This window comes from Thermobia domestica, chromosome 8 (assembly GCF_964235325.1).
Source record: "Thermobia domestica chromosome 8, izTheDome1.hap1.1, whole genome shotgun sequence".
Lineage (NCBI taxonomy): Eukaryota > Metazoa > Arthropoda > Insecta > Zygentoma > Lepismatidae > Thermobia > Thermobia domestica.
This window is the reverse complement of record NC_137461.1, coordinates 252655227-252680258: the sequence shown is the minus strand read 5'-3', so window position 1 is coordinate 252680258 and position 25032 is coordinate 252655227. Positions and strand designations below refer to the sequence as shown.

The window sequence follows — 25032 nt, the reverse complement described above, 5'->3', positions numbered from 1 at the left end:
AGGAAAACTTAACAGATTTAAAAACTATGAACGCGTTCGAAAGTTACAACCGTTTCAACGGACGCGTCACAATTCTTCTGTTGTTCTCTACGCATTTGACTTGCTGAAGGGTCTACTTAAGAGTGGCTCAGGTAGTCGGAATAAAGTAAAAATCCTATTCTATTTATGGATTTGGTCCCTTCTAACATCACTCTAGCCAACTACGTAAAGAGAATTCCTAGGACCTATATTACTAACTTTCGTTCTTTTACTTTTGGCCAGCTTTTTGCGTTTTCGCCCCACTGTGCGTCGTCTCCAGGTCTGTCTGGTCATACCCGTGACACGAGTCTGACTGCTTCTAGGTCACGAAATTTTTAACCAGTTTCATCACTGTTTCCCAACACCAGTATAATAATAGGGTTTGTTCCAACTCCAACGGATACGTAAGAACTGACTGAGGTCGGATACTTTTTCAAAAATCGGAGTTTAATTCTCGGCGGGAGCTGATGTGTTTCGGATCTAACATTAAGCTGTAAGTCCATGTCTCACATAGTCTCGTTGCTAAATGATACTCTAAAATCAAATCAAAACTACAACTAATAACACACATTCTAGAGAGACTTCTGCAGAAGATTTTCTTCATAATAAACTTTTTGTTTCGTTCCAAACAGGGCAAACATATTTGTACAATAACAAGCATTATATAAAACCTTCCGAACTATTCAAACACATAAAAAACAAAAAAGATTTGAAGTAGGTATTCCACCAAAAAATATATTCTAGCAAGCAAAGTAGGCTATTTCTGGCATTATTCAATTTGATCAATTGCTACATTTGCTAATGAAATGCTGACATTACTTCTTCTTCCTGAAATATACGCAAAGGAAAAATATCTTTTGAACAAAAATCGAGCGTTGATACGTTGATTTATATATGGACTATATATATATATATATATATATATATATATATATATATATATATATATATATATATATATATATATATATATATATATATATATAAAGTCTGGAAACAGAAGCTGGTTCGGTGAGACACTCCCTGGATTAATCGCTAGTTTAGTCAGTTTGTAATGACACTATTACAACCATGGGATGTCAAATTTGTGTTGCGTTCTTCAAGGTTTAAAGTTCTTAATATATTTCAGATTCTATCGAGAATCAAATTCAAGGTCTATATTTCGAGGTGAAGTATCCCTATCCATTCAAGAAACTTGTAGCTATTTCAGGATATAAGGGCAAATATTATTGCTAACTTAAAATCTTTTGCATTTCATTGCAGTTTATTTTATTATAAACCGTTGCTTAATTCTACTATAGAATTGTTCATAATATTTGTAATGTTGTTTTTGACATTTTCAAGTATAAATGATTTTTTTTCATTTCTTTGTATAACAAAATGTAATGCCATAATGACATTTTGAACTATGATCTCTGTTTTCTTAAAAACTAAAGATGAGCCTTTTATATCTAAACGAAAAATAGTTACATTCAATTCCAGATGATAGAAGATGATAAAAGCCAATGTGCTGACCACACACAAAACAACTCTAATTCATCTCCTTGACTATAGCTACTTATGGACTTCAGTTGAAGAGAATTCAATTTATTTTGAGCTGTAAACTTATTCATAGTTTCTATTAATAGCAAAGTCTAGAACAGTTTTACGCTTTAAAATTCTACGTCATCTTGTTCGCTTGACAATAAATATATAAATAAATACTTGCAGAATATCGAATCACAGCTTAAACTGTAATCATATGTTTCTTTTTACTGCAGTCCTACCTGATCAATTAAAAAATAAAATTAAAAAGGTGGTAGGACGAAGATTCGAATGCGGGTCGCGAGAGTGGGAAGTCTGCACGGGTGCAATGAGCTACGGAGAAAGATACACAAGTTATCTACTGTGTAAATATAACGTAAGCTTAACGCTGTGAAAGATCGTTGTTTTCGTCTTTTTATTAAGTTTTACGATATTTCTATAGTGTCTTGTGTGAGCTGCAAAGAGAGATCGTGCAGTTATCGATTTGGTTAGGGATTGAGCTTTTAAAACCTTTAATACATTTAATTAAATCGCGAGGTGGTAGCAAAGAATGTGTACCGATTTCATTCTCATAGTAAGGGTCAAAAGATACTGTCCCGCAGAAAACATGCATTTTCTTACGTGACAGATAATACGCACATTTGTTGCTTGTATCATTTTAAACAAATGGGTTACGTGTGTGGCCTTTTTTTCTTTTTTTGCAAAATGATTTTATAATTATTAATATAGTAATAATTAAAATTCCCTCAATTTAATATTGTTATTTATAGAAGAAAATACGTAGTAGTTTTTAAAAATATTTGAAGGTTATTCAGCATATTTTATCCTAATACATCGGTGAAACCACAATAATTTGTATATTCCTTACTTGTTTGAGATTTTAAACTATAGTGTTTGATATTGATTCACAATTCGCTTGAAATTTATTTCTCTATTTTGAACTAATGTTGAATCTAGAAGTATCATTACTAGGGTTGCCAACATTCTTAAGAAAAAAATCGGAACGGGACAATCGGTGTTGGAGCTCCCCCCCCCCCTACACGTATGGCAAGTCGTTGAAAACAATGTAAATAGTCAGCTGAATAACAGAATCTGAATGAATGCAGCATCCTATTCTTTTATTTTCCCACCTATCCACTGCTCATCACTAGATACTGTATAAGCAATATATCCAAAAAATTCAAAACAAAACAACTACAATTTATTTGATATAAACAAAGTTTAGAGAGAAAACTATATAAGTTTTATTATCGCAAATGAGTGCATAACATTTATAAGGAATTAATGACAAAAAGTATTACTAAAATCCAGTCTTATTCTTTGGCTATCATCATACAAAAATTTCAAACAAAACAACTTTAATTTATTTAATATAAACAAAACAAAAAATTGTTAAATTGATTATATACTTAAAACTGTGCGTGTAAAAGAATAAGATATTCCTTAGTAAAAATTGCCCAGTAAAATATTAACTTCGAAAATCGATAAATCGGGACAATATGCGTCCCGACGGGTGTCCGGGCGGGACGCGGGACAAATAAGTCAGAAATTGGTACAGTCCCGACAGAACCGGGACGGTTGGCAACCCTGATCAAAACGGCATATTCCGAAGACCACAGTTTGAGAAACGCTACACTTGCGTTTTGAAGTGCCGTAGTTTTTTTTTTTTTTTTTTTTAATATATTCCGTTGGTAGCGCTACCAGTCTCGTTCGCATCAATCGTGGCAGAGATTAATGTATTAAGCTATATTCTAACCAGTGGCGTATTTACGATTTTGTTTCGGGAGGGGCTTTGCTAACTTTCGGGGGGGGGCTTTGCCTGGAAATGTGAAAATCCTGCAAGATATTTCATTTACTTTACTATACTAAGATTTCATGGGGGGGCTTAAGCCCGGAAGCCACCCCCCTAAATACGCCACTGATTCTAACTTACTTCTAATGACATACTACGTGGGAACATATTTAACGATAATAAATTTGTTGAGTTCATATTATTAAATCCGTTTTCAATAATAAGACAATTTGTCTCTGAGCAACAAAACAATGACTAGAAGACTGCAAATGCAGTCTAAACGAAGAAACAAATATTAAATAATTTTCATCTCAAAAATTACTTTGCAACAGTTATCAATTTCAAAAATAAATATGAAGAGAAACAATTTATGTAAGTAGAAAACACGAACAAAGTGGAAATCTTAGTTTCCTCCTCGATTGCCATCTTCCTTCCAGAACAACAGTAGTGACATCTGGTTCATAATGTCTTGACTAACTTCCTTCCGTTTTAATTCTTCTCAGATAACTTGCAAGCGAATTTGAGAAGATATTAATTTTATTATAAAATTACAAAGTTTTCATTGGCAAATAATATTTATTCAAGGAAAAAGACTAAAACATCTATTACAGTAATGGACGTACTATCTTCAGACACAACGTCAGCTGTTTCCGGTTGGAGCCCTTTCTTGGGACACATTCTGTGGACAATCATGATTGGTGCTGCAATCTGTGCATGTACTGTCGCAATTCTAATCTTCCTTGTTTGGGTAGCTATAATAGCTGTTATCTTAGGTATGAGTCTGGCCATAGGCTTGTTAACGCTAGCCACATTCAACTACCCACAGCTGGCCGTTCTGACGATACCACTGATATTTTATCTTATCTTCAAAATGGTAACGTTTATCTCAGTCTGTGCGGACAAGAAGATTTATATTGGTGACCGGAAAAGTGGTAATAGAACGATAGTTATTACTGAGTCCAACAAGTCTTTGAGGAACTTATCTCAAGATACGATTACTATGAAGGAAATAGAACTAGTTCAGGAAATTGAAGACCAACACCCAGAAGAAAAATAATAAAACAGCAAGCGATAAAGTCACAAAATATAATCTGTTCGATAAGTTGACACTATGTAAATTGGTGCAAATGTTCTGTTAATAATATATTATAAAATTTTAACTTTTTATTTTTTAATTCCAAGACATCTGGTATTAATATACACAGTACGGCAATCAAGAAATGATACCTTTTTCATTGAAGTTAATTTTAGTATGGAGGTTTTTTCATAGTGGTGAATCTTGATTGTGACCTTGGAAACACGCACAGAAATTTCCAGTTTGGGCCGGTTGTCAATGTGCTGCGAGGCACGGAAAGACTGGTGTTCTGATATTTCATCACCGTTTCTAGAATGGAACAAAGAGTGAATATGAAGTTCTATGCGCTCTTATAGAAAACTCCAACAGAAAAACACTCATCAGCCAAATTATTATGACCGTCCATTACTTTTAGAATAAAGTCGTTTGGCTGCCGTAAGAGTCGCAAGGCACAAGAGAACCGCTCGCCAGGGTAAAGACATACCGAAGATAACTCGCGGTCGCTACCTCAATGTATAGGTCTAGATGGATGAAGGGCGCACATAGCGAAAAGGTCGCATCCTCGCTCTAAGTTTTTAGTTTGAGAAGAAGCATTACTGTGATCCGTGTGAAATTATTCCGTCAGTACATAAAAATCACTGCGAAACCACATTTTGAAATTGAAAATGTATTAGAATGTATTTATAAATAGGGATGATCGCCAAACGATACATGAGAAATGCCAAAGTCTCTTCTCTTGTTTCGCAAAAATATTTGAGTCTCATCTCTTGTCCATCTCCGGCATGCGCTTATCCATTTGAATTCAGAGTTTATGCCATTATCGAGATAGCAACCGCGACTTAAACCTCGACCTCGATCACGAAATATCTTCAGTATGTGTTTACCATTGCTAGATCAATTAGTGTGGTGCTTGTCTGTAGAATAGTGGGTTGATAACTATATCAAATATCACATGCGCTCAATCATATTCCGCGAGTTTATTGAAGAACTTGACGAAAATGACTTACCATACCATCTTATACTTCAGTGCACTGACTTAACTGTAGAAAAGTTCTAACGTGATTTTTTGAGTTCCGGGCAATAATCGGATTTTTTTAAATTGAAAGAATCATTCTTTGGCTGAATTATACAGTAATGAGTGGTTATAGAAGCTACTATTTTATACAGATTTAACTAAACGTGTCAATGACATTGATTTAAAATTACAAAGAGAAAGCCAGCTTCTATCTGATTTATACACTTACATTTTAAGACCTTTCGATTAAAAAAAAGTTTCCTTAAATCCCATTTAAAGAAAGTTTTACGCATCTTAATAAATGCCAAACATTCAGTCAGAAAACTGAGACTCCATTTCCGGTAAGTTTGTCAATTCAAACATTGTGAATGCTTCAATTACATCGATTCCCTCCTTATGAGAGTTAAATCCGGTAGACGTCCATACTAACTCAACCTATTAACACAGCACAAGATTATATATATATATATATATATATATATATATATATATATATATATATATATATATATATATATATATATATCGTAACAATCCCTACATCACAACTTGAGCACATGTTTATATGTTTATGGACGACACGTGCTAACGTTTAGAAACAAGCAGACGATACGCTGAACAGGAAGACACAATATCAACACGATGGACACCGAAAGAGGACGAGCCACCAGAAGAGGGACTGTAAAACAGGAACCAAAGAAGACGAAGGTATCAGTTGACCACTGATCGCCTACCCATAACAGCTCTGGAGGTCTCACTGGACGAAGGGCCTCTACCTATTCAAAAATCCCTGGAGGCTGCCTTGAAGCGAAGGGGATTCCTCAACACAAACCATACCTCACGAAGCTGCCAGGAGGTCACCTAGGACCGTAACCTGAAGTCGGTACAAGACACCCCGGTGACTGCTATGAGCGAAGAGGTTCCCATATGAAACGTTACTTCCTTCACCCTTGATCATAAGGGAGATACGTCAAACTTTGTAGACACAAAGACTATTTTTTTACTTTATAAAACAAATAGGGGAAGGGCTAGATTCCTGGACTATTATTGTCTCTACCTACACAAAATATTGCAATATATAATGTTCCAAAAGAGTCATAATTACAACAATTTGTATATACATATGCATATGATTTCTGTTTCTATCTAGTATCTGTTTCTATCTAGTGTCTATCAGAATAAATGAAAGATTATTAGAGTAATGACACAGCAGTAATTTTCCAAGTATCTGGAGAATTTAGGGATGCGCACGAATCGAAACACACTTTGTAAAATTCGAGACGAGTCGAGACTGCTCGTAAAACTCTCGACTCGACTCGAATGTCTTGAAAACTTTTCTATAATTTTTTATATTATTTTGAAGAAAGTATTCACTCAAAAACAGCCTTGAAACAAATTCCAGCATTCATTACCTAGGTGCGTTCTGCATAAACTTAATAGTTAATCTTTCGAGATCAAGATTTAGTTTTCAGCTCAATTCAGTTAATTAGTATCCGGGTTTGATTTCCGGCGGAAGCTCATGTGGTTCGGATTCGACGATAATCAGTAGGTCCCGTCTCATATAGCCTCGCTGCTAAAACGAATGTTAAACTCAAAATTAACTCAACTGAACTCAGTTATTTAGTGAAGTGCTGGACGTATGTAGAATGGGGAAGGCGCGCGATCTATTTCAGTTTGACCGAGGGCAGGTTGTAATGGCCCGGAGACTCGGCACAAAAATTTTGGAAACTACAGGACTTGTCCAGTGTTCGAGGAGTGCTGTGATAAGTGTCTTCAACAAGTGTCGAAACCAAGAGAAACGACGTCCAAACGTCTAGGGGTTAGGCGGCCCCCATCATTACACATGTCGGACGTCGTAGGCTGGGCAGACTGTAAAACAAGACAGGCAGCGAACTGTGGCGGAACTAACATCAGACTTTAATGCTGCTCAAAGTACAAGTGTGTCTTAACACACAGTGCACCGAACACTCCTAACGATGGGCCTCCGCAGTCGACGACCCATCCATGTTCGAATGTTAACACAACGACATCGGCAACTACGACTGAAATGAACACGTGATCATCGCCACTGGACCTTGGCGCAGTGGTAGAGCATTGTATTGTCTGATGAATCCCTATACCTTTTTCATCATGACGATAGGAGGGTGCGAATCCGTCGTGTTCCAAGGGAATAGCACCTTGACATCTATAATGCGGACGGAGACAAAGCTGGCGGCGCCTTAATTATCCTCTGGGAAAAATTCACGTGAGCATTTATGTTTTTAGTGGACCTCGAGCAAGGCAGCATGACCGCCGAGGCGTATCGCACACTGCTTGCAGACTACTTACACCCCTTCATGACGACCATATTTCCCAACGGTAGTGGCATTTTTCGACAAGATAGTGCACCATGTCACAAGACCAGGAGTGTCATGGAGTGGTTCGAGAAACACAGAGGCGAGTTCCAAGTGATGTGCTGGCCCGCCAATTCGCCGGGTCTGAACCCAATCAAACACATCTGGGATGTGATTGAACGGGACGTCAGAGCGCATCGCTCCCTCCCTGGAATATACGGGAATTAGTTGACCTGTGCGTGCAAATGTGGTGTCAACTGTCTCCAGCAACCTACCAAGGATCATTGTGTCCATGCCAAGACGCGTCGCCGTTGTTATCCATGCCACAGGTGGACATACTGACAATTAGGTAGGTAGTCATAATGTTCTGGCTGATGTGTTTGTATATTTTAATTCGTGTATTTTGTCTCGACTCGAATTTCGAGACGTCTCGTCTCAAATTCGAGTCGAGTTGAAACAGAAACTGTCAAGTCGCGGCACGAGTCGAGACAGAAACATATTTTCGAGTCGAGGCAACATTTTCTCGAGACGAGTCAAGACAGGCTTAAATCTCGACTCGTGCGCATCCCTAGGACAATTATTTCGGACGTTTTGGTTGGTTAATCGTCTGTTTGAGAATTCGTTATCGTCCATTTCATACTCGAATGGAGAATTGGTTGGCATTACTCGTACAGTTTCCATTTATCCTGCGTCTACAAACTTTAACTGCCATCTGGAAACAATCTACGTAACTGTTTCAGAGTTCGTAGATCAGTGCTATCGCCCAACAGTTATCTATGATGTTCCTACATTCACTTTTTTTATTATCTGAAAAAGGTCTCAGAGGGTATATCATTTCTCGCTTCATTTTGACCTGTATAATAACAGTCCGTGGTTCATAGGTGATTTTTTAAAATATAGATCGGGTGTTTTAAACCCATCAGCCAAGGATCGCAGAGAATTATTGTACAGATCAAAATCAAGCGAAATTCTACGTACGTATATACGTAGGCTTATAAAATACTTAATTTGTTTTCGTTCAAAATAGTATTTAATAACACAGCTTCTTCTAGATATAGATATATATTGTTTACTTTGGAGAAATTGTTATCTCAAAATATGATTATGTTTATTTTGTTTAATTAAAGTTTATAGACGACTATTTTAAATCAGTCTTTCTTCAGAGACAAAACATTTTAAAATAAAGAAATTTCAAACTGAAGTTTGATTATATTCCAATATATAGGATTACTTATTTGATAAATAAAACGATGATAAGACTTATAGAACACACTCGGCCTCTACGTCCAGAATTTGTGTTTACATACCACGCCTTCTCTCTGTCCAAATTTTGTGTTTATATACCACATTCGTTCTCTTTGTCCAGATTTTGTGTTTGTATACCACACTGGTTGAACCGGATAGCTCAACGGTGTTTATACGCCACAACTTTCTTTAAAGGGTTCACGAATAGCTATCAGTCTTCTTCAAAGACGTAAAAATAGACATCTTAAAAATTATGCAAGTGTATTATGGGTGTTAAATGATTTATTTGTCAAATGCAAATGAAGCTTATAAATCGCATCCGTCTTCTCCGTTCAAATCATCACTATAAATATCAGCTGTTTGTTTAAATGCCAGGAACGTCTCTAAAGGGTTAATATTAATATAGTTATGTGTTTGTTATAGGAAGGTAAACTTCGTGGATACAATGTTCCAAATGCTGGAGAAGTATTCCAACAACTTAGAAGAGTTGATTCGAGAAAGAACCGAACAGCTAGACATGGAGAAGAAAAAAACAGAACAGTTGCTTAACAGAATGTTGCCCAGGTAATTATTAACTTATTATTATTATTGTACCCATGTAATAGAGGCTCTTAAGCAATTCAGAAAAAAAACATACCATTAGTATCAACATTTTCAACTGTTTGGGTGGCATTTTTTTGTTTTCTTATGTTTGTTCATTAAAATGTTTACTTTTTAACACCAGAGTAAGGTAGTCATATTTCTCCAAGTGTGGAATAAGATTTATATCATACGTAGAAATCAACTGGCCCATTTTGCCTAGCTGTGTCTCACGTTTGACCCTCCTAGACTGATGGCCCATTCAAAGCGTTTCTGGAACACCCGACAAGTGTTTCGAGTTGATTGTACAAGAATTCTGAACATCATAATACCTGGAAAATATATGAACAATTAAAATATTCTTATTTAAATATGAACTTAAATTTTAAAAAATTCAATGGCCCTTCTTTACAATACTAAACTGTTTTCAGTTGACTACTATTTTTCCAGATAACCAATCGTGTCATTCTGTTGGTTTGCATTGGCTCGCCTGAACTTGTAAAAATTGTAAACCTTTTCGAAAACTGGTTTATAAAATTATCTCCACGTCTACGTCCAGTATTTATGGAACAAAACCTTTTTTACTAATTTTGAGAATCAACAGTATGGTGAGAATTAATATAAGTGTGGTGAGGACTTAATCCTTGTCACTGTTACTAGTGTTATTTATTACACTATGTTATTATTATATTCGTAATAATATAAGCATGTAATAATAATAATATTATGTCAACTTACGTAGAACGGATTTTAAATGATTTCAATGACACCACTAAAGATTACCAACTTATGGAAATAATGCACTGACAAGCTATAGTGGAGTCAGCAAGAGAAGGTCTCTGACAGCTCGTAACGGCGTTGCCACTACTCACGCGGCAACACTTTTTTCAGTGCATCTATAATGGCAATTTAATTAATGGTGTAAGATAGAGTGATCGTGGTTGGCAACTCTAGTACCAAAGTAGGAGCTCCATTTTTCCCTCCACATATGGTAAGAAACTTCAGAGACCATCTCTTGTTGGCCCTACTATAACTGTTTACAATTTGACTAGAGATATTTAAAAACATTAGTCTCCCATCTTTAGTGCTTATGTAGTGGCCCTTATGTATAGTCGTTTTTAGGGTTGTATTAAGAGCTTGACTAACGCGTAATGGCAGATGTTTCAGTATTCCCACGTACATTGTGACATTTAACGTGGTGTCCTCAGGAAGGAATTCTTTATAGATGAGACCCTCAGAGTCGAAGAACACCACGAGCATTGTATTGATGTTGGATATCTCACTTCGAACCTTCTTGTTTTTCGGTGACCCTGAACCTGACACTCCATACTTGAACACTTGACTTCGGAGTCGTACCTTAGGCACCAGATCTCGTAGTCCGTAACAATGGTTTTCAGGAAATTTTGATCTCAGTCCGCGATGTTGATGAGTTCTCCACATGCGTCAAGCCGATGTTCCATTTGTTCCGACGTCAAAGTGTGGGGAGTAAAGCTTCCGTTTATCCAAATCCTAGCTCACCTATGATTCGGGGCGTCTCACGACCAATTCCCATTTCCTCTGCTATCATTCGCACTGTTACACGATGATCCTGAACTAAACGTTCATTCACTTTCTGTAACTTGTCTGGAGTGAGTGCGGTTGCAGACCGGCCAGTTCAGAGGGCGTTTTCCACGGTGTCCCACCCTTCTCGGAAACGGTTATATCACTCATAAACACACTTTAAGGTGACATTTAGGAGCTAGTGGTTTACTTATCACGCTTAATGCATGCTAGCAAGACATGCTGCGGCCGTTCTGCCTGTTAAATGGACTGGTTAAATCAACTTAAACACCTGACCGTATTTCCTCTATCTGCGCTGTTAGTTCTCATGCAAGAGGTGCACCGTCAAGATTTGTCCCTTAAGTTTGACTCGCATTAGCGATGTGACCCTATTACCCCCTATACGCGCACTGCGTGGCCAGATCTAAGTTCTGAGTGTCCACCAGTTACCTGCTGCTTTTAATGAACCTGCTAGCAGGTCAGTTCTCCCATACTCTGCAGAAATGGTGCCCGAGCGTTGAGACAAGCTCACCTCTCATCCGTGCTCGCCGTTACCCAGATTCTTGGGATAAGCTCATACAGGCTGCCGAGTCCCACGCTATGATCACAGTCTGGCAGAGTCCAACCCAATCTGAGAGCCCCAGACATGCCCGAGGGAGCTTGTTCAATTCCGGCCTTGTGTACCTTTATAGGTTCAACAGCCACCGCCTTCGCGTATAGAGGTACACACACACACGTCGAGATACTCCCGTACTTCATCCTGGATCTAATGGTACGTGTTAAGTCACCATTTCAGTTTGATACCAGCCCATATCCCTCAGAGTTTCCTCCCTTCTACTGGAATCAGAAACCGTTATCCAAAATATTGGAATAGGTACTTTTCCCTAGTCACCGTTTAGTAACGCTGGAGGCAGAAATCTGACATCCCCATCGTCCAAGCAATACGGGACTCCCTCTAATTATGGTAGAGGTACACTGTACATTACCAGAACCAATGACTGATATACACCATCTGTTTAAAGCATACATGTTCATTTGGGAGCCGTGTCTCCTCTAGTAGGATCGCCAAAGTAATACATGGATACCTATCTTTAAGGTACACGTTGTAGCAAAGCTATCTTTCGAACCAATGGTACGTATAGTCCACAATTGGAAGGGACCACCACACACTCCCTCTGTAGGGTCCTTCAAACAATACGGAACTTTCTCTAGAAGTACATCGTACATTACCAGATCCAATAGCTGATGTCGGCTTTCTCTCTTTAGAGACATGACCATTTGGAAGCTGCGGCTCCCCTGGTGTCGTAAATGCTATTTCCTTGACATTGTCATCAGTACTTCATTTGCTCCTGAGGTACGAATGTGTGTTAGGATACTAGGAATCCCATCCCAGACCCAAGAGCACACACGAAACGCACTTTGAGGGTAGTACCTACATCATCTTTCCTGTAGAGCATTGGATCCTCACACTGAGCACACCAACTAACCGTCTTTCACACGTGTTGGGTACCACATAGTCTTATCTCCAACACCCAAGGGCACGCTTTAGTTGATCATTTGGGAAGATAGCTGAAACCTTGCCTCCGCCGGTAGTTTTGTTTTCCTAACTGCGAGGGAGCTACAATACAGTGCTGGACCCCTACTCTTACGACAGCCTATCTTCCCCTCCAATAAACCTGCCCACCATAAGGCATGTGACCAGAGAAGGAGCGAGAGATCTCTCCCCTTTTCTCATCACAGGCTTGGGACCGACCATGACGAAGTTACTTTAAGATGGCAGCACGTTCTTCGTAAACTGTTGTTGCCATTTCATGAATCTCTATCGCTGATTTTGCAAGTTCGAAACAGAACTTATTCGTTCGCTGCTATATTTTGATATTCATTTTTGGTTTCGACCGCGCGCACTAAACCTTCACTCCATAAAGTGTTCACACAATGAGCATACTCGCAACGCCCCCGCTCGGGAACTTGTTCAAACATGGATTTCTCTGTCTGGCGCGCGATGAAGCGGTGGCGCACTCTTATGACAATGAGCAGTATGACGTCATTCACCGAACTTTCTGGATAGAGGTTGTATGTATAATTTCCTTGATTTTTTAGGGAAAAATCAATGAAAGACAAAAAGAAAGTAGTACTTAACACAACTAATAGAAGAAAATTACTGACTTCGTTTTAGTTCAGTGGCGGAGAAATTGAAGTTGGGGATGCCTGTAGATCCAGAGGATTTCAGAGAGGTGACCATTTACTTCTCCGATATTGTTGGGTTCACAACCATCTCAGCGTACTCCACTCCATTTGAAGTTGTTGATCTGCTGAACGATCTATATACTTGCTTCGATGCTACCATCAACGCCTACAATGTGTACAAGGTTAGTATTTATATAAGTAAGTACATTTAGCCTCAAAATTACTATTACTTTTTCCAATGTATGTTCCAGGATTCACAGTGAATCTGCAGTTATCCGTACTAATGAGTTGTAAACGCAATTCAGACATGCGGAAATTCAAATAATTAAGAAAATTATAAAACTCTGTCCCATACAGGACATAGATAGAGCAAGGTAATAAAATGAGTGTCCGGAATCGACTCCCACTACCGGCTTTTATTATAAAATTCACTAAATAACAGTATTTTACATAAATACTACAAATATATTCTGCTCTATACTTCTGAGGTTAGAAACAGGTGGTCCTTAACCGAGAGGTCGCGGACAGGATCTCCACAAAGCCCTGTAGCAGGCCAGGCAGAGTGGCGAAGGAGTCCCCAAAGCTCCGTAGCAAGCAGTGAGGGAGTTAATGGTCTCAGAGCCCCGTAGCAGGCTAAGCAGCTGGTGTAGGATTACCAACAGAGCCCAGTAGCATTTTATATAAAGTTTTATAAAATGCTTTTTACTAAACACTATAATCTTTAATTATGTGTTAAGTTCAAAATAATGTCAGAAAATAATCTCAAAATCCATATTTTACTATTACAATGATAAGAGCAAATATTGAAGAAATTCAATCATAGTTCAAGTGAAATTATGAAATATAAAAATGACATAACGGTTGATTAAGACTTAATAGAATGTATTTTCTCTGGACAGTAAATTAAAACCTACATGAATAAATTACATGACTGTATTGAGAGAATGTGTCCTCAATGGATGAGTGGTTAAGCTCGTTGCCTTGTAATCAAGGAATCCTGGGTTGGATTCCCAGTGGGAACACAAGTGGTTTGGATCCCAAGTTAAGCTCTAGGTCCCGTCCTTAGTGAGTCATCATTATCCCATGGAAGGCAATGGCAAAATACCATGGGTTCACTTTGCCGAGGGACCTTTCGGCAGAACACCACATCATAATCATCATTGAGAGACATTGCTATTTAAAATTACATTGTAACTTTTGTAATTTGTGATGCCTATCCTGCTACTCAACAAAAGCTGGTATGTTTGCAAAATCACGGCTTGTTTTCTTGTTTGAGACAAGTTTGTGCGGGGGAGAGGCCTACCTTCTACTATCAAAGCGGTTATTAGCTCAGCCCGTAGAGTGCTGGCTTTCCAGTCCAGCAGTTGCGAGTTCGAGTCTACGTCAGGTAGGGAGTTTTTCTCCGATTTAATTCTTGAAATTGGAATATTTCTCTCCACTTTATCTCGAAATCCTGGATAAAGATGTTTGCATGGTGAAATAAATATACTAGAATATAAGAAAAGAAAGATAAATTATATATTTCCTTTTTCAATTTTTAACTATGTTTTCACCTTTCTAGGACGTTCCTAAAAGTTTAGATTTCTAAATCTTCCTTTCGCTCTCTTACGTGTGTTTTAACTCGGATATTCTAATTCCTATAGTTCCTTAGTGAATCACATAAATATTACATATGTTATATCTCTTTCTTTCTCTTTTCTCTATATCATGTCTAGAGATGAATGATCTGACAAATAGGCTACAGCGGCGATTTTAGAAAGTAAGGCGATATAGGCTATCAGAGTTTAAAAAGGAAACAAGTTTTTAATAATAGTAATAATAATCCCTCTTTGTCTTGCATGGGAAGCCTGCAAGTCTGCTACGCCACTGGTGTCCCTTATTCTGTGTTTGTCTCTCTTTCCGTTTCGTGTGGATGTTTGTTTTTGTCCTGTTGGGCTTTTATATTAAACCTTTACATTATGTAACTTTTCTTTTCTTACTATTATTATTATTATTATTATTATTATTATTATTATTAGTAGTAGTAGTAGTAGTAGTAGTAGTAGTAGTAGTAGTAGTAGTAGTGGTAGTATTTTGGAAAAAGGAGAGAAACTGCTTTCCCCTTATATCTATTTCTTACATTCATCTTCTAAAACTGCTTAACTAAGATCATTTTGTAACCTTTTAAGTCATTACGGTAATAAAATCGTTATTCTTAACAATATATTTTATTCTCATTTTTGCAGTTTGCCACACTGATATATTTGGCAACAAAATTGAAGTTTGATGCAACGCCTTTCTAATCTCAACCACACCAACGACCCTGTTTCTTGAGTTGCTTACTATTGCAGGATAGGGAGAGTTGCAGGTGGTAAGGAACTTTCGGAGCCGACCATACAAAACAACAGAAAAATGAGTATGACTCTGATTAATGTTGCAGGTTTTCTTTAGTAAAGGAGGTATTGTCATTTAAAGGACATGAATAGTATCAATGAGCATAATCAACTATATTTAACACCTGAATTTGCCAATAATGATTAGAAACTCTGCAGACCATTTTCAAACTCAACTACCTTTTGCTGAACTTCCAAAATAGAATTTAAAGTGACCTAACTAGCTCTGTAGCAGAGGAATGTTTGACGAGATAATATAGTGTGAAATTTTCAGTTCTCCCTTCCTTGCATTACTTCTTGGCAAAATAATAGATGTAACAAGTAACTTACAGTTATGAACATTCGTGAAAAAAAAAAGGTGACAACCATACTAAAAGAATGTCTATGTTTTAAAAATCTTATCGAAAATCCATCAGCTGCAGCATTGACCAAGCCCGTATAAAAGTGATTTGAAATTTTTAATTTCGAATCCCGTGATTATGTCATTTAAGCCAAAGAAAAATTAATGGATGTAAATAAAGGGTGGAATAATAATCTGGGAGGACAGGGAAAATTTTATAAAACCTACGGATACGATTTGTCCATACTACTGTTCATTGTCTTCTCATAGAGTATTATGCTAGTGTTTATCAACATGGGCGTGTGTGAGAGTATATATATCGACAAAAACATGAACATAATATCTCTTTCGTGAATACAAATTAAATCAGTCTTTTGGTATACACAGAAAGAAAACAGCTGTATATTGAATTTTGCATAGATAAATGTAGCAAGTGGAGGTAATTGCCGTGTTCGTTGATGTTTACACTTGATATGGTGCATAATGAGTGAGATAAATCTCCTTTTGAGTCTCCCCACAGCAACACAACTCCCTTTGATAGAGGGAGCTCATAATTGTCAGTTAGATATTCAGGCAGCCGCTGACGTGCTAATGAAATGTTATATGTCGAAGCGTATACAAATAATGACATGCGTGACGGAAGGATCAAAGAAGCAGGAATTGATTTTTTTTACTTTCTAGTTTTTTTAATACACAGTAGTTTAACGCTTCATTTAGCATTAGTTTGAGTATAACTAACGTCATTATATATTGTATGTAAGTGATTTAAAACGTAACTCTTTTTTTCTTCTTTTCTTTAATGAATGCGATATGGAGCACAGATTTTACACAAAACGTAGGTTTCTGAGTACGAAACCTTTGGAGTTTTATAATCTATGAATTACTGTAATTAGTATAAGTCAGGGGCGGATCCAGGGGGGCGATCGGGGCGATTGCCTCCCCCCTGAGAAGAGGAAACTTTCTTATTTTATATATAAATAAAACCCATCCCAGAGTTTGGAGCTCTAAGCAGCAGTATCACAACCCACCGCCCCCCCCCTAGAAGTCCGTTCTGGATCCGCCCCTGGTCTAAGTTGAAGTTTAATGGTTAAGTAATTTCTTCTTATGTGAAGGATCCCTCGTTCGATCCTGTTATGAATGAAAACTGTTTGACGAGAAAAAAAAAAAAAACACGCGTATTTATTTATTTATTTTTAGTTTACCGCTTTGTTCTGCAATCTCCACTTCAAATCTTTCTGTATAATTCACTCTATTTATGAATTTCTTTTTAAGTCTGCAAAAGATATGTAGGAGACGATAAAGTCAAGACGATTATTGCATGAATTGCTTTTTCGTTTAAGTAAATGTCCGGCCCCCAGTGACGACATCTTACAATTTTTATGTAATACTGCAGGGCGATTCAAAAGAACAGAATATTTTGAAAATTAAATAATTTCATGAAAACATTTTTAAAAAAAAGTTATTTAATAGTAAAAAAATATGCAATTTAAGAATGCATACAGTACAATTTATTTTTTAAAGATGACATCTTGCAGGTAACCTCTTTCTCTACACAAACATTTCTGAAGTCTCTCCGTTACATTGTTCATTCGGCAATTGCTTCTCGGATTTTGGCTTTCAATTCTTCCATTGTAGAAGGTCGACTAAGAAAAACTTTGCTTTCCTGTTTTAATTGCATGTACTGATGGAACACGATCGTGGCGTCCTAAATTAAAATGGCAGAATTGTGTACGTTCCCTCCCTATATTGTCATTGTTCTTGTAAAACGCTTTGATCGCGACGCCACTCCAAGCATTCGTGATAACTAAATGGCAGGCTGGCGTATGTTATTCAGTGTTATCAAACACTCACTGTTGCCAACACAATTGACAAAATTTTCCGTTTTTTAGAATCACCCTGTATATGCATAACATACCACAGTTTCATATATGTACTTCTTCATCTTTAGGAATAAATGTAATATCCACCTTACTTTTTAATTATTACTTATATAATCATTATTGTATATCCCCTTACTATCAGCAAATTTAGCAAACATCCCTGTGCTATGGTCTTCCTTTAACCTCTTCATGTTTATATAAAGAATTATGTTTATGTTCATGTTTATTAAAGAATTACTTACTAATCTTGCTAATCATTTCTTCTTAAATAATGTTTTATTCACTCTCTTTTTCTCTATTTTCTGCCATATGTTTTATTGTTCTCTAATTAGTCCTTGTGACCTCATTACTTTTTGATCCACACGAATAGTTTTCTCCATCCAAACATCAAATTCTTTCGGTTGTCTTTCATTGCTTTCTCCTATTACGGTTTAGCAAACAAAACATTTAGAAGAGCCTTTACCATATTTGTTTGTTCAAATTACACAAAAATTCGAGGAGTGTTCAACAATTGTTGTCCCTGACATAGAAGATCTGGCATTTTTCCACATAGTCCCTCCTCACTGTAACGCACTTCTCCCATCTATGTTTTAGACCACGAATACCAGTTTCAAAAAAAAAAAATTATGGTTGTGCTAGAAGCCATTCTTCGACAGCCTGGATAACACGCTTATCATTGGCGAACTTTGTTCCTCGCAGGTGCTGCTTAGCTTGGGAAACAAGTGAAAGTCACTTGAGGCAAGATTTGGAGAGTAGGGAGGGTGTTCAAGTATTTCAAACCCGTCATCAGCAATAGCGGCGGTGGCAAGGTGACTTCTGTGAGCAGAAGCATTGTCCTGGAGAAGCAGCACTTACCTATGTAACATCCCTCTGCATTTCTCCTTCAGTTTATCTCCCTTAGTTTTAGATTTAATTATGAATAATAGTCACCTATAATTTTCTTTTGATGCTGGAGATAATCAATGGACAGTACGCCCTACTGTCCCAAATAATCGTGGCAATAAGCTTGCCAGGCGGCGGAAATAAGGCTGCTTTGGGGCGGAGAATCATGGTGCTCACACTGCATACTCTGTTGCTGGGACTCTGGATCGTAATGATGTAAACAGGTTTCATATATGGTTACACATCTAGCAAGAAAGTTACCCAGATGTTTCTTAAACAAGGCTAAATTTGTCTTTGAACAACGGACTAGTTCACACTTTTTGTTCAATGGTTAAATTCGTGGTACCCACCGGACTGATACTGGTGCTCTTTGTTCAGATATGTTCATTTTCCAAATCGTCGTCACCTTGACGTGAAAAACAAAGCAGAACATTGGCATTATACACCCGATATGCCTGAAACTTTGTCCCTAGACGTTCAAAGGATGCATTATACTGCAGGTACAATTAAATCTATTTCGGATAATGCTTTCTATATCAGGGACAATAATTACTGAACACTTCTCGTACATTATGTTCTCTTCCTATAGGATTCTTATGCATTCCTATACTTACTTTTTTACTTTCCGTTCACATTTTAGATCTTGACTAAAAATACTACCTACATGGAGAGAAAAATCGAGCGCATTTACAAGGAAAATCCGTGATTCCGGCTACAGGCGGCTTTCCTGACGCTTCTTCTGCCACATAAGGAGAACAGCAATTAGTGTTGCGCAGATTTCCTGTCGTGGTTGGAGCCAGGTCGGCCTAGATGGTGCATCCGTATTCACTATCTTTGTTAGCATGTTTCGTACAGATTTTCTAGATTTCCAGGACCGCAATTCCGTAGTAGAGCGTTCACCTCTGGTGTGTGGGGTCTCTGGTTTGATTCCAGCTTGCGCTAAGTAGACTTTGTGGAACAAACAGTGTGTGCGTCGGGTTTTCCGGGATTCTCCTGTTTCCTCCCACTTTATTCATTTCACCATTGCATTCATTTTTCATCATCACCGTCTCTTTTGGCCTAGTCAGCATAACCGTGGAACGTAAGTCTGAAAGATTTAATTTCATTTTCTAGATTTCTAGCATCCAGAAAGAGAATCTAGATCGTACACAAAAATGAGATTTTGTAGTATCCTTACACAGATTATGATTATCAACTTACTTAACCATGATTGTCTGTATCTTGCATATGCCAACGGAGGATACACGTGGTTTTCGCCTATTTGCAGCTGTATCGATTGATCCTGGCCAAGCAAAAACTTGTATGTAGCCTGGTACCCAAAATCTTGTGTATGATACAGAATCCTGCTAAGTATCGCTTCTCTGGATTTTCTGCACTAAAAATCAGCTCTTTTCCCCTCAGTGTAGGTACTGAAGACTAGCTATCTATTCTACTTTATTTTCAATATCTACACGTGATAAGATTCCTTTTTATCACCATTGTTTTCTTCTTTTTAATAGTTACCTGTATTTAAATCCCATATTCTTTACAGTTTATTTCTCATAGCTCACATTACCTTTTCATTAATCATGTTACATCTTCACTTACTTCTTTTCCATCTTCAACGTACAGACTGCGTGATCTGTTCCTCTGAACATATTAATATACCTAAAACTTAGTTCATTTCTCTCACTATGTTTTCAACCTTATTTTTTACTGTTATAACTCATTTGTTTTCCATTTCTTCTGAAATTTTCCATTAATTTAATTCCCCTATTCACTTGTTTCTATTTTTCTACTATTTCCAATGCTTCTATCTCTTCACAGTTAGTTCCTTAATATACTTCCCTTCTTCTGAATTTTCCTTCGTAATTTTGTAATTCGTTATTTACCTTATTTGGTATAAACCTTCTTCCATTCTTACGTAATATCTTATTTCCATACCTTCCTTTCCAATATTTCTTCAATTCTAGTTTCCTAGTTGTGTTCTTCTGGAGTTTGGTGTATACAACGAATAAGCTAGCTCCCAGTACTTCCTCTGGACCTGAACTCTTTTAATTTCCAAACTTATCTATTTCCCATTACCCCACCTTTCAATTTTTCAGTGGTCAACTTTCATTGTGTTTTACCTTTATCCTGATTCTTTTCTTCCCACTTAATACTACCAATTCAGTTATCAACAGGATTGTGACCTATAAAGATGGTCCCAAAAGCAGGGACCTTCGTTTTCATTGAGCTACTCCGTAACCTTTTCTGTGACATGAGAATATCGCCGCTTAGCCATTGCAGTTTTAATGCAAGTTCAAACATTGTCAAGTAGGATTGAATTAACTGTGCAAGGGACATGTTCTCTCTTGTGTAATTTCTTTCGTCCATATCATACTTCTTTGTATACTATCTTCCTACTCTTACCCCACAAAAGTATTAAAATATCGCATTACTATTATTCATTCACCTCTTCCTGTCTTCGATAGTTCTACTTCCTTATGATTGTCGTCTACTGTTGGATTCTACTCTCATTACCTTCCTTATTAGGTACTTACCGAGAATTACTCCCTCACTATTACAATTGCGTATCTCATTACCTGAGTAAAACATCTTCCATTCGTTAGTCCATAAAGCTCCATTACGCTCCCACTAGGAATTAAAACATACCTTCTTTATCAAATGCGGAAACGTTATTGGTATCCAATCACCGTTAACGTTTCGTGTTTTTGCTTTTGCTTTTTCGATAATGAAAGAATAATATAACCGCAAACTAACCATGTTTAAACACATTTACAAAAATATATAGTGCGAATTAGTGATATACCATATAAGTGGTTGTTTAAAATCTGAAGCTAATTTTGATTTTTTTTTATTGTTTTTTATTTTATCAGGTGGAAACTATTGGCGACGCTTATATGGTTGTAGGTGGGCTTCCAGTTCGCATCTCTGACCATGCAGACCAAGTGGCAACAATGGCATTGGATTTGCTGCATCAGAGTGGTCGTTTCAAAATTAGGCATTTGCCCTACACTCCTCTGCGCCTTAGAATAGGACTTCATACAGGTATTTATATCTATAAATTCTGTCTATATGAAAGAAGTCCTGACGAACGGACTGACTGCTCAAACGCCTAGATGAAACTGCTTAATCTAAGAATTTGAAATTTGGGCAATACAGGGTTTGTGACTTAAGGTACCACTATGGAAGGAGTTTTGGAAATTCGACGTGCAATAAAGAAAAACTAGATGGGAGATTGAAATTATTATAAGATGTCCATATATCGGCGTCATCTACGGTTAGCGCGGTGGAATTTAGTATTTAGATTTTTCATTTAAAATAATTAATCAACGTTTCCTGATTATTGATACAGAATGAAAGAAAAGCGGAAGAGGTGATTCAGTAAGATGTCCATACGATACGTTCGAATTTCGTGAAAGACGTGAAGTTTGGGCGAATTCTGTATGAAAGGTTCAGAAAGAATAACGCAAAATATTGTCCACAGTAGCATGTGGGGACATTTGTTAGTTATTAGAATCACACTAGTGGGTCTTGTAAGATTGTAATGTTATTAACATCACGTTAGTGGGCCTTACAAGTTTGTAATGTTATTAGAATCACGCTAGTGGGCCTTGTAAAATTGTAATAATATTAGGATCACGCTAATGGGCGTTATAAGATTGTAATGTTATTACAGAAGTAGAATCACGTTAGTGTGTCTTACAAGATTGTAATGTTATTAGGATCACGCTAGTGGGCCTTATAGAATTGTAATAATATTAGGATCACGCTAATGGACCTTATAATATTGTAATGTTATTACAGAAGTAAAATCACGTTAGTGTGTCTTATGAGATTGTAATGTTATTAGGATCACACAAGTCCGCCTTTATAAGATTGTAATGTTATTAGGATCACACTAGTGGGTCTTATAAGATTGTAATGTTATTAGGATCACGCTAGTGGGCCTTATAAAATTGTAATAATGTTAAGATCAAGCTAATGGGCCTTATAAGATTGTAATGTTATTACAGAAGTAAAATCACGTTAGTGTGTCTTATGAGATTGTAATGTTATTAGGATCACGCTAGTGGGCCTTATAAGATTGTAATGTTATTAAAATCAGGCTAGTGAGTCTTATAAGATTGTAATGTTATTACAGAAATAGAATCACGCTAGTGTATCTTATGAGATTGTAATGTTACTAGGATCACGCTAGTGGATCTTATAAGATTGTAACATTGACATGTCCGTCCGCCTGTTACTCCACACGAACTGTTGAACGAAAGAGAATTTTTTTTAAATTCTTGTTTTCAATACATGGCTAGAACGATTATCTCGGCCGGTTCGTTAATGGAGTTAATCCGTTAACATCTCTCCTGGAAACGGCGATATTAACAGTGGCTATACACATAGCAAATATCATAAATATGGACGTTTCGGGTAACGCTAATATGCAACCCTCAAAACATTTAAGAGCTACGGGTTGCATACACATCTAGACCTTATTATAAACTCCAGTTCATTCATTTATAAATGTACATTTTGTGTGATCCTGTTTACTGTGTTTAGCACTTTAGGTTAGTAGTAGAGGTGAGGGAAAATTTTAGAACATGGATATAATCTTGAAATCGGCCTTTTTGACTTCACTTAAATTTTCTGAAATGAAAATTGTATATATTTGGGTGTTTCCACACTTCTGGACCACCTTTTTATTATTTGTTATATACAATGCTCAAATCAGTGTTGGGTAAGTTACTTGTAAAAATTTAACGCGTTACAAGTTACTTTACATTCTCTTAAAACGTAACGCGTTAGTAAAGCGCGTTACTTGCAACAAAAAAGTAACCGTTACTTTACTTCGAAATTAACGCGTTACTTTTAGGTTCGAAACTTTAAAAATGTGAAAAAATTGACTTCAATATTCCGTACTACTATTACTACCGCTATTATTATTATTATTATTATTATTATTATTATTATTATTATTATTATTATTATTATTATTATTATTATTATTATTATTATTATTATTATTGCACGTTCTGAATCGCTTTATGTAAATGCAAGGACCAATTTTTACTTGATATATGAACATTTTCATATATTGACTAGAAACAGACATCTTTGAGCTCGAACCGAGAACTAGGCTCGAAAAATTTCCTCCAACTCGATTCGAATTGGGGTCGAGTTTCGAGTCGAGTCGAGCCAAATTCGGTGTGTAGTTTCGAGTACATTCTTCAAGTATATTACATAGACAGTGTAATTATTATGAATGACACTACTACTACTACAACTTATATTATTATTAGTAGTAGTAGTAGTAGTACTAGTAGTAACAACACTGTATATAAACACGAAGGATATGCTGTTTGTATTTGAATACTAAAAAACTAGTTGATTGCCAACCTCGGTAGTCGTGAAGCCTAGGAGTCAAGGACATTGTTCCTAGCTTCTGAATTTGGGTTGAGGGTCTAGGTTGAGTATTCGGGCTCGAGCCAAACACTATGAAAAGTTATAGGGCATTGGCCAAATATCTTCAAAACTGCTCGGTCCGGGTTTAGAATTGTCAATGACTCGAGCAGCTCGGCTCACACCTCATTCACTATCAACCCGAACCGAGAAGTGAGCCGAGCCAACAGCTCACCCAACCGACTCGGCTAGAGCCCTCGGCTCAGTTGAGCCGAACCGAGCAGAAGGCTCAACCCTACCAAGCCAGCTCGAGCCGATGGTTCACCCCAAGTGAGCCGGCTCGAGCCATCTTCTCAGTTGAGCCGAGTCGAGCTGAACTTGTTATAAAAAGTCTCTTGTGGTCTCGCTATCGAGATGAGACGAGATGCGAGCAGTGTCCCCTCTCGTGAGCAACACCAAAAGTATTCCATATTATTGTTTAGCTTACATTTCTCATGGCTTTCGTTTTCCAATGTAATCAGGCCATGATTTCAAGACGAGTTAAAACGAACGAGCCATTTATCAAACTCGACTGGACTCGAAATTCGATATGAAAAACTGAATCGGTTCGGAACTCGACTTGAGGATATTACCTTTGATTTGACTCGAAACTCGACTTGAATTCGAGTCTAGTCGAGTTTTAGCTTGACTCGTTCTTATCCCTATGCGTTAGAAAAAATGGTTGCTTATTATTATTCTGCTAAACCAATTATATAATAATAACAATGTTCTTATGTAAAATTAAAAATACAGAATATAGAGAAACATTACACTACAACTAATAAAATGAGAACACATGAAGTGGGAGTGAATCAAAACTTGCCAGTAACTCTAAA

The 25032-nt window shown here is 37.1% G+C and overlaps 1 protein-coding gene across 1 annotated transcript in view; it reads left to right on the top strand.

Moving 5' to 3' along the window:
• Window positions 1-25032, top strand: part of LOC145693547 (retinal guanylyl cyclase 2) — a 980145-nt gene that overhangs the window by 912890 nt on the left and 42223 nt on the right. The window contains exons 16-18 of the mRNA XM_081769634.1: window positions 9426-9566; window positions 13297-13489; window positions 21640-21811. Of these exons, the coding sequence (XP_081625760.1) occupies window positions 9426-9566; window positions 13297-13489; window positions 21640-21811 (506 nt within the window). The remainder of the gene's footprint in view (window positions 1-9425; window positions 9567-13296; window positions 13490-21639; window positions 21812-25032) is intronic.